Source organism: Alligator sinensis, unplaced genomic scaffold (genome assembly GCF_000455745.1).
Source record: "Alligator sinensis unplaced genomic scaffold, ASM45574v1 scaffold301_2, whole genome shotgun sequence".
NCBI classification, from domain to species: Eukaryota; Metazoa; Chordata; order Crocodylia; family Alligatoridae; genus Alligator; species Alligator sinensis.
In genome coordinates, this window is record NW_005841874.1 from 2,132,811 (window position 1) to 2,143,781 (window position 10,971).

Below are 10,971 nucleotides of genomic sequence, written 5' to 3' on the forward strand. Positions count from 1 at the left end.
CTGGAACCAACTTCCAAGCGAAGTGGTGCTGGCTCCTACCCTGGGGGTCTTTAAGAGGAGGTTAGACGAACACCTTGCTGGGGTTGTTTGACCCCAGTACTTCTTCCTGCTGTGGCAGGGGGTCAGACTTGATGATCTGCTCAGGTCCTTTCCAACCCTACCAACCATGAAACTATAAATTGTGCCAGAAGTGCTGATCGGAGCAAGCAGTGGGGCTGCCAGGGCCCCTCTGCCAGTTGGCGGTTGGAGGGAGTTGAATGGCAAAAAGAGCAAGATTAAAGGAGCCACTGCACAGCACACTTCTGATGCGATGTAGGTAGATCCCTATTTATGAGAGTTTAAAACTTTTTGCTGCTTTCTTGTTTCTAACTAGAATTAATAGTATTGCTTATTATCAGGATTGCCAAACACATGCCATCTTAAGAGCCTGTTCAAGTTACAAGCAACTTTGCCATACTGCATCAAGGTGCTGTTTTTGTGGTGGATTACTACCCTAGGCTTATGTATATAGATGTATCTGTTTTTAAATCTTGAGCAGAAATAGGTCAGCCGTTTTGAGAGAGTGGTTAGAGAACAAAGGCCATTTGCCCACGTTTAAAACAATCAAGAGAACTCTTAAAGGAAAGATATTATAGTCGCCTTGCACTTTGGAGCAGGGACTCCACATTAGGCAGGTTTTGGGCCTTGACAACTGGGATATACCTTGTGCCCTGCTTGCTAGAATCTACGCAAGTTACAAGCCTTTGAAACTTTGTAGTTCACGTATGCATATATTAGACATTTTAGTGGCTGAGCTAATCTGATGCCACCTCTATGCTTCAATCCAAAATTGAGGAGGACTGATCTTTTAAATCAGGGGTGGCCACAAACTGCAACATAAGCTCTGCAAGTGGCATGGGCAGCCTCAGCGCCTACGCATATTTTGTTAAAGGAGCACTGTCAAGTGTATTATGCAGTCTTTGCAGTAAAGAGGAAAAAAAAAAGGAAGGGTGTTGCAACTGTATAGGTCCTACTCCCTCCTCCCCCCTCCCCCCCAATTTGTGCAACAGTTGTATAATTTTTTTATTGTTTAAAGTCTTTTTATTACTTTTTTAAAGATACAAATGATTAGAGGAGTCTATTCCTTATGAAGTTGTTAGGATCTGTACATACAAAGCACTTTCAGAAATGAGCCCAAATTGCTAAATCAGAGTAAGAGAAAAGTTAAAGGTCTTGAAGGCTCAGATCAAGTGTTTATTCTGGGCAAAACAATCAAATTTGAACTACTGAAATTCTTCTTCTGATCTAGTTTGCTCCAGAGGTCCTATCAAAATCTAAAGGCAATTGCTTAGTGAAACAAAACCCATTACGGTTTCCTCAGTGTTCACTAGTGTTCATTGTTTTTTAACAAAGATTTAGAAAGAAGAGTGTACTAGCATTGGGTGACTTGTTTTTTTTTCTCCTTCATTAGTTTTTAAAGTCTGTTCAGACTTAGCACAAATACCTATAGAGAAGAGTACCTTTCAAATATATCTCTAAGAGTAATATATTTTAATATTACAGATTTAGAAATGGCCATTGCCTACTGGAATTTAGTACTTAATGGAAGATTTAAATTTCTAGACTTGTGGAACAAATTTTTGTTGGTAAGTTCAAACCTTTCACATAAGTGGGCTTCAGTATTTTTTTTTTCAATTAGCAAGATTTAATCCATGTAGTTGAAGTTAGGGGTGCACCGATAGAGATTTTTTGGGCTGATACTGATAGCTGATTTTTAAGGAGGCATATCGGCCAATACTGATCGATTTCTGATATGCAGCCTTGCAGCTTGAAGAGCACTGTCTGGTTGGTAAGTCTATTGTGATGGAAGGGAGGGGGGCAGATTGAGGCCTCTGCAGGGAGGGAGGGAGTGGGGCAAGGGCTGGGTCAGATGCTGCCCAGCGGCGGCAGGATGGGGCATGGGACAGAGCCATGGCTTGTCCAGGAGGTGCGGGGAGCGGGGAGGCTCCCACCGCTGCGCGCACCCCAGGAGAACATGGGGGCTGGGGGTGGGGGAGGCATGTGCCCCCCCCAGATCTGTGCGCGGGGTGGGGCGCCTGCTGCTGCAGGCTGGGGCCGGGGCTGTGTTGGGCTCTTCTGGGCAGGGGCTGGGCTGGGCTGCGCTCGGGGTGGGCAGCGGCAGTGCTGGGAGGGCGGTTGGGGGGCTATAGTGAATTTTGGGGTGGCTGCAGCCTTCCCCCATACCCCTTCCCAGCACCACCGCCACCCGCCCTGAGCGCAGCCTGGTCCGGCCCCTGCTGGGAAGAGCCCAGCTCCACCCTGGAACCAGCCCACAGTGGCAGCCACCCTGCCCTGCGCAGAACTGTGGGGCATGTGCTCCCCCATGCCCTCCCTGGGTACGTGCGGTGTCGGGAGCTGCCCACTTCCCTCAGATGAGCCGTGGCTCTGTCCCGTGCCCCTCCCCATCCTGGCTGGGCAGCCCCTGCCCCTGCCCCACTCCTTCACCGCAGGGGCCTTGATATCCCCCCCACTCCTCCCTTCCCCCTCCCCTTCCACCATAACACACTTATCAGCTGGACGCAGCTCTCCATGCTGCCAGGCTGCACTCCCGTGCATGCTGCAGCTGCGCGCATGCACGGGGCATTTATCAGCCAAATTATCGGCTGGATCAGGCAAAAAAAGATGATTTCTGATATAGTCAATTTTCTTTAGATTGGTGCCGATCCGATATTGGACCGACGTATCGGTGCACCTCTAGTTGAAGTGTTGACTAGATGCCATGAGTTAAATACAGAACATTGATATTGTAAGACATGAATAAATAATATTTGTGGCAAGTACAAGAGAAATGTTTGGGGGACTTGGGACATTCTCAAGTGTAATATCAAGTGTGATATATTGGAGTATTGTTGTGTGTGTGGACTTTAATTTTCATTTTCTTCATGGTTTTTAAATGCAGATATTTTTCCCCAAATAGGAACATCATAAAAGATCAATACCTAAGGATACCTGGAACCTTCTTTTAGACTTCAGTACAATGATAGCAGATGATATGTCTAATTATGATGAGGAAGGTAATGTTTCCTTTTTGTGTTACCAGTTTCTTAATGTGTAACTATACAGTTCACTTAGCACTGTTTTTGGTGTATTGTACCTACCCAGTGGCAGGTAATTAGTGTCCTCCCTATGGCATGATGACTTGTGCTGGGATTGATGGGTTTCTTTGACAGTCCTTCACAGCCCCCAAACCATGTGCATTTAAAAAGAAAAAAGTATAAACTGGCACCTTTTTTTATTCTTTCCTGGCAACCTAAAATAATCAGCTCTTCCCTCCATAAAACAAATAGGCTGTTTGCAGATGTGAAAACCTTCCCCCCCCCCCCCCCCAAACAAACCAAAACCCAAACATGCTGTACCAGAAGAAGCATCACCTTGGTTCGACCTGGCTCTGCAGCATCTGTATGGATTGAGCCCTTCAGCAGGGTTTTTTTGGTGCTTTTGTCTAAAGCCGATTCAAACAGCTGTTAAATAAAAGCGCCCCAAAAGCCCCACTAAAAGTACCTGATCTATACAGATGCTGCAGAGCTGGGTTGGATTAACGCACTGCCCCTTCTGCACATGCTCTGGGCTTGGCACGGGAGCGGGCTGAATTTAAAGTAAAGCGCTGTTTTCACATCTTCAAGCAGCCTTAGTCTGCAACTCTGCTATTTATTAAAAAAAAATAAAATCTAATACTTTATGCTTCCTCTAGCAAATCAGTTAGTGAGGAGCCTGTGCAAGACTCCTGCTTTTGCTGTTTCTCTGTGTAAGAATAGTTTTGAATGGTTAGCCCTGTCAGCAGTGATAGTAAAATGAGGCCAGGAATACACAGGGGATGGAGTGTGTAGGAGGCTGTTACGTAGAACCTGTGCATCAGTGTGTGCACAGATGCCCTCCTAAGCAAACCTGCGTATTCCTTGAATAAGGGGCTGTTCTCCCTTCTAAATGAAAAGGATGGGTGTAGTTTGTAGGCCCCAGTTAAAGAACCCCTACCCTACAGCATCTGCAGTAACAGATTTTTTTTTTTTGTCTTGAAATGACACGTGCTGATTTCAGCATCTGAACACTACATCGACATGCAGTCGTTGTTAGCTGTTACTAATTATAGTACTTTACTCTCTTGCTGTTGCTTGGTCCAGACGCCCCTTTTTATAATTCGTAAGAAATCTGCAGCACCTGTTACCCTACTAGAGACCAGATTTCAGTTCTGGATCCTCGTTGGGGCCAGGCCTACATTAGAGGCTCCTGCTAGCACAACTGTGTGTGGATCAGAACTGCCAGGGGTGTGACCCCCCTCTGACGGCTGTGCCAGCAGATGCCCCTATTGTGAATGCAGTTTAAGATGGCAAATAGAGGCTGATATAGTGCTTTTATCACTCTAGCTTGGTTTACTGTGCAGGTGCAGCCTTGCTGGTATAGGTGCATGTGTTGTAGGAACACTTTGATGCATGGTATCCCATACCAGCAAAGAGCTCTTTGTGTAACTTAGCCTCGTTTAGCCAGACAAGGACAGCCTGCAGAGATTGTGTTGCCACACTCTTCCCGGGCGGATGCCCTGTCGAGTGGAAGGAGCCTTGCCCAGCTTTCCTTAGTAAGGTTGTGACATGAAAAATTGTGCATGTTTAATTTGGGGGGGGGGTTGTCTTGGTTTAGGGTGGAAAAATCTTAAACTAGCTCTTCAGTCTCAAGTAACTGAATTAAACATGGATTTTTCATTTAAAACTTAACACAGAAAACATTTAAAAGGGGAAGAATTTTATTTAATTAAAAGAATTTTTTTTTTTTTTTTTTTTTTTTTTTTTAAAGTATGAAACTAGTTTGGACAGATGATGGTTTTGTTGCCCTGACTTTCTTATGTTCTGGTGTGTATGCGTGTTGTTTTTTTTTTCTTTCTCCGTCTCTTTTAGGGGCATGGCCAGTTCTTATTGATGACTTTGTGGAATTTGCACGCCCTCAAATTGCTGGGACAAAAAGTACGACAGTGTAGCACTAACGGACCCTTCTAGAATGTACATAGTGTGTACAAATAAATACAATGGAAAATTGCACAGTCAATTTCTGCTGGCTGGACTGAACTGAACTGAAGTTCAATCCTCACAATAAGGGTTGAGGGTTGAGACAAACCTTTAAGGATACATCTTGGACCATATCGTATTGCATTCTTCTCCTGGTGGTTTGGGCTTCTCTTCTAGTCTGGACCACTTTTGCCAGTTATAATTCCAACATTGTGGATTTCATCATTTTTTGTGAACCACCCTAGTTTTATTTTCCTATCTGAGAAGCTTTATGATTATTTTGAGGTTTCTGGTTTCACATGAAGCACAATGCTGTCTTCATTGGACAACTGATGTTTGGCATCCGAATTACACAGATCAGCATCAAATATTTTTTTTTAAACTCCTTAAATATACACTTTGGGCTAGTTGCAAAGACTATATTGATAGCACTTCCTACAAGAGTGATATATTTAAGTGTACTGGATCCGATATTTTTCTTTTATGGAAAATTACAGGTATTGTCTAAGTGGGGTTTGAGTAGAAACAACCAACAAAAGTGAGATTGTTATTGGGATATCTAGGTGCCTATCTGAAAGGTTTTATTGTACCTCAACTTTCTTTAAGAGCAGTTGAAGTACTACGCAACTACTGTGCACTTATAGTACCCATGTTTAATACTATAGTCAGCCTTCAGTGAGCTTCATTGAGATGAGTTGTGTGCATAATGATAGAATCTAATATTCTCTAGGTTATCTAATAAATCCAATTTCATTACAGTTTTGAGATGCTTACCTATCTGTCCAAGAAGGTTTTTTTTTCATTTCTGTAGAAATTTAAAACTTGAATATACTGAATTTGTGTCTTAATGTTTGCTGCACAATACAGTATTTTTAAATGGAGGCATTGGACTTACGGCTGCAGTAGGAGAGAACCAATGACCCTGTGGCAAGTCTGACACGAATCTGAGGTTTGAAGTGATTGTCCTGAGACGTGTAATTTAAAACTTGACAATGTATGTGTATTGCTGTTCTGGACAAAGCCCATGTTCAGTGATTTTTGTTGAGCTGTTAAAGATGACAGATCACTGTGGTTGCCAAATATAGACATTTTAAAAGTAAAACGCTTCCCAAACTTAATCAGATACAGAATATCATACTGGCTTCTTTTGTTTCCTTAAATTATTTTGTTGATCTACCACTACTTCTGTGTGCCTCATTGCGTGGAACTAAATTGGGACTGTTGTCACTTCAAAGCAGGATTTTATCTTGTTCTGTGCTTTTTACATTACAGGAGCTTCTTTCATGCTGAAAACACTCACTCTGCACCTGCTGACTTGTGAGGGAGGCTTTTGGTTGTTTTGAGACCAATACTGTTCTGTAAAAAGCAAGAAAATGTCAAACTTCAGTCTAAAAAAAGTGATTATAGTCATTAGGAACAGGGGTTGAAGACTCCTGGCTGTCTGATATTCAAGTCCGAATTACTGTTGAAATTAGTAAATGGAACTTGCACTAAAAAGAGCTGTATGGTTTTTTTTATACAGATGCAAAAAAGAAAAAAATTTAGGAAAAGTTGAGTATTAAACTGCTTTGAAGTGGGTGAGAAGGTTGCTTCCCCTCCTGACAGTGCCCTTTTAATAAAGCCTAGTCACTCCTTTATTTCCAAATCCAGACCTACAAACATAAAAAAATATTGCAAATTTCTACTCCAGCTACCGGAATTGGCTATGCCAAAAATGTTTCTTTTTGCTGCTTTCAGTATTTCCATCCTTAATTTTGTGTAAATACAAGCGAGGACTTGAATTATGAAGAGAACGTTACAAGGTATATATGCGTGCTGTTTTCCGTCTTGAGGGTTTGGTACAGTACAGTTTCAGATTGATTAGTTCAAGTATGCCGTGTTTTGAGATGAGAACTAATTAGCTTTTATCCCGATACAGATTTGTCTTTCACAGAAGTCTGGTATTGGTTAGTGGCATAATGCCGTGGTGTTTTAAAGAATACTCCTTTTGAATGCGAGACCTTTTCAACAAAATAGTGTTGTCATCAGTTTGGTACTATACACTTATAATTACTGTGTAATTATAAAACAAAAGTACAATACCTAACGCTTCAAATAATTATGTAGCAAGAAACTTAAAGTTATTCATGCTATAATGGCATCTTAGAATTTAACAAAATAAATGATTTGCGGTTGAAAACAAGTTTGATTTAACAGGGTATTGTTCTTTTAAGGACAAATGCCTGGTTACAGGGAACATTTTGTATTGAAAAGTGCTCAGATATGTGGCCATGTGTTTTTCCTTTATATATGTGTGTGGGGGTTTTTTGCGGGTTTTTTTTGTTTGTTTGTATTTTTAAGGATTCAAACAGTTACCTACTTGGCTTGATTTGATTCATAAGTGCTTGAGTCCTCAGTTTGATGATTTCCCCTTACTGAATCAGCCGTGTTTTGCCAAATGTTGAAAAGGGTAAACATTTACAACTTGTAACCTATGGTTTTTAATACATGGAAAATGTACAAAACGAAGAAGTGCCCTGATATAAAACACTTGAGATCAAAACTATATTTAGTGAAGAACATCATCTGCGTATCTCTGTAAGTTCAAATGTAACTTCTTAAAAATCCCTCGTTACCAACAGAGGCAATAAAGCTCCAGTGAAATTGCCATGGCTAAATCTTCTCATGCATTGTTTCGGTCTATTATTTGTAAAAAATGCACTTCTAGAGTGTGGGATTTTTTTGTTTTTTGTTTTTTAAATCTGGAATATTATCTCTTGAATAAAACATGCACTTAATGGCAAGCTTTTGACGGGGGGGGATCTAAGAACTGATGCAATATCTTGCCTCCTCTCGATCTAAATGTTTACAAGTAAAAATGGAGCTGTTTTTATCCAACTAAGCTGCATTGACATTGCTTAGCGTTTGATGGAAGAAACCGTATGTCGTGCGTTTGTTTGAAATATGGTTGGCTTGAAGACTACAGTATAAAAGTAAATGACTTTTTTTATTGATCAACCTGTTATTAAATAAAGTAACTTATGAATTGCTTCAAAACTGTTTTACAATGAAATCCACATTGAGAAATCCTTATTTAAGAAAGATATAATTTTTTAAAAATGTGTTTAATAAACTTTTGTCATTCACACTTTATTTAAATAATGTCGCAAGAAGTCTCTGTAGATTTTATTTGAGTATGGTGCATTATTGTGATTTTAGGCTTTTAAGTACGTGGCATTGTTAATTTAACTGATCCAGACAGTAATAGACACAGAAATGTAACGAGGGGAAGATGGATTGAATCGCTACAAGAGTTTGTGTTGTAATAGGGGCATATTTGCAAGCAGCGCTGTGGATCTATTAAGTTAATATATTATAAGTCCAATTTTAAATTGAAAGTGTTTTGTTGCATGTTAACTGACCCTGTGCTAATCTGTTATGCATTTTTAGATTAGTTGACCAAGGACTGAAGAGCTTAACAAAAAAACTTAGGTCACATTGGATGTTTATATGTTAAAAAGATCAGAAAACCTCACCCAGTCATTTCTGCATCAGGCTCACCACTTCTGCTTGCACCAGTAGGCTTGTAGGGTTTTTTAGAAAGGGGTCCAGTCTTGACCGATGACAGCTCTCTGTCCCTTCCAATCTCATGCCCTCTTCTGCTAGGTTAAAGACCCATCTCCTCTCAGAAAACTTCCCACATGGGTTCTTCCAGATCGTGATATAGTCACCCTGGTCGTCCCAGTGATCATATTGTGTGCTCATTTTTTTTTTTTTTTAAATTGCTGCAAATAAGCAAAGTATGGAACAGCAGTCACTTGTAGAACAGATGTTTTTCCTTTTTTTTTTTTTTATATTAGCTTTTAAGTTTTTAATGTCGATTCAGAATAGAAAGGTTTTTACTTACCTTTGTTGCATTTTTTGAAAGAAAACCCGAAATCGAGACGGCATTATTTTTTCTAGTAGGCACTAAAGCTGACAAAAGGAGAGATGCATCTCTCAGTGAAAGGATCCTGTCTTTTCTTTTCCAATGGGAGGAAAATACTTAATGGAAGAAATAGTGAATAAGTAAAAACGGTGTAGTAATAGATTTGATGTCGAGCTTTGAGTCGACTATGCGCATGTCTGAATGCATGCCAGTCCCACTGTATCTAAATACCGTGCTTCACAATTATGAGTAAAAATTCCTGTTGCAGTCTGGAATATACTGTCATGTATATCACCAGTAATATTTAGCATGCTTTTATTGAGCAAATGATGGAAAAGAGCATTTGGAGACGGTTGAGGTTGGCACTTAATGTCTGAAGTTAGATTGACACAGGCATGGTTGCAAGCACAGAGAAGACCAAAGAGGTTTCCACCCTCTCTTCAGGAAGTGACCCTAGCATGCAGTATGTTCCAGCAATTAAAACGTCGGACCCCCTTTGCCAAAAGCAATACATCTTTTAGTCTGGCAAATCAATATTACTGCCCATGCTTTTGCTAGTGTCTGTGCTGCCATCGATAAAATAGTTTTAAGGGCTGAAAAGCTTGATGCCCGCAGATACCTTGATGCTTCAATCATCCAGGATGCCAGAGACTGGCTGTGAGTTTGGAGGGCAAACAATAAGTAATTACCCCTTCCTTAGTAAATTGAAATGTGGGAGATTTACCCAGAGGACTGCATCTTTAAATTAAATTAAAAATTAAAATCTTGCTCCTCAAAAGGCTTCGAACGACTGCTTGAAGGGCAGGGCTTTACTTATTCACTGTTTTTTCCACAGCAGTGGCTTTAACTGGAAGTAGGAAGCCAGAGAGTTTATTTGTATTGCAACAATGTCTGGGAGCCCCAGGCACGGAGCAAGACTCCCTTGTGCTGGACACTGAAACGAAAAGATGGCCTTTGCCCTCAGCTGAGACGTGTATAAAGCAACCCATCTCTCCACCAGCACACCTTCTCCGAGGCCCCCTTCCTGGCCTGAGTGGTGGCCAGCATCTTGCCTTCCTCACAAGCACAAAGGTATTTGCTCATTCATTCAAAACCTGGATTTTTTTTTTTAATTAACCAGCATTGTGCTGGTAGCTAGAGTCAAGGATCAGGCCTGTGGCCGTAGGCACTGTACCCCTGCACAATGAAAAATTGGGGCACCACCTCCACCCTCCATGTTACGACTTTGAATCTCACGTGCCTGGTTGGGGACGTGCAGCAGGCGTTGTCACTCGCTGCATCTCCTCCAAACCCTTGACTTAAGTAGCCATCTGCTTCAGTCAAACTTCATAAAGTTGCCATTTTATCCTTCGATTATGACTTCCAATCTTTTATTACGTTGGTAGGATTTCTTGGAGGATGGGAGTAAAGGTTGGGTTTTCGGGGATGGGGGTAAAAAGCATTTTGCTTGGGTATTGAGGTTCTCCATGCTACTGGTGCAACAGCAATTTGTAGCTGAGAGGCCTGTAATCCTGAGTACAGTGGTATCAGGCATTATAGGGTTGGAAGGCACTTGAAGGCTTATTTAGTCCTGTTTCTAAACCACTGCCATCCCCATGTCTTGTCTGATGAGCGTATCTGACCCTACTTCTCCCAGGGTAGCCAGCGCAGATCCTTAGGGAAAATAATATGATGCAGGGTGCTCTTGTCAAATGCTACCAGCCACGTTCTGACTTTGGCTGCGCTGAACAAGGTTGATTTTTCAAGCAGTCTTCAAAGACCTCTGAAGATGAGCACGGGATAGTTCAGCTACCAAAGCGTGCTGACGGTCGTTCCTTTTGGATTTCTAAATACATATCCCCCTTCATGGCAGTAAGTATCCAGCATTTACTCACCAGTCATGCATATGCAGCTGTCTGGGTTTCACCAAGCGCTGCTCTGCTCCCCCTTCCCTTTGATTTCCCCCTTCACATCTAGGTGCAGGGTCTCAAACACTGCCTTTCACTTGAGGACAAGGCTTGAGCCAGCAACAGCTCACTGCACTTCAGCAGG

At 41.6% G+C, this 10,971-nt stretch overlaps 1 protein-coding gene across 6 annotated transcripts in view; it reads left to right on the plus strand.

Annotated features, from left to right (window-relative positions):
* The window catches only part of DCUN1D1 (defective in cullin neddylation 1 domain containing 1), a 37,822-nt gene that overhangs the window by 13,825 nt on the left and 13,026 nt on the right, over nucleotides 1-10,971 (plus strand). For 2 of the 6 annotated variants that reach the window (XM_025195974.1, XM_025195975.1), the window contains exons 5-8: nucleotides 1,543-1,625; nucleotides 2,957-3,053; nucleotides 9,776-10,011; nucleotides 10,690-10,791. In XM_025195974.1, the coding sequence (XP_025051759.1) occupies nucleotides 1,543-1,625; nucleotides 2,957-3,053; nucleotides 9,776-10,011; nucleotides 10,690-10,791 (518 nt within the window). Of the gene's footprint in view, nucleotides 1-1,542; nucleotides 1,626-2,956; nucleotides 3,054-4,925; nucleotides 8,559-9,775; nucleotides 10,012-10,576; nucleotides 10,637-10,689; nucleotides 10,792-10,971 lie in introns of those variants that run through there. The other 4 variants (XM_025195976.1, XM_025195977.1, XM_025195978.1 and 1 more) reach the window with 3 other exon arrangements.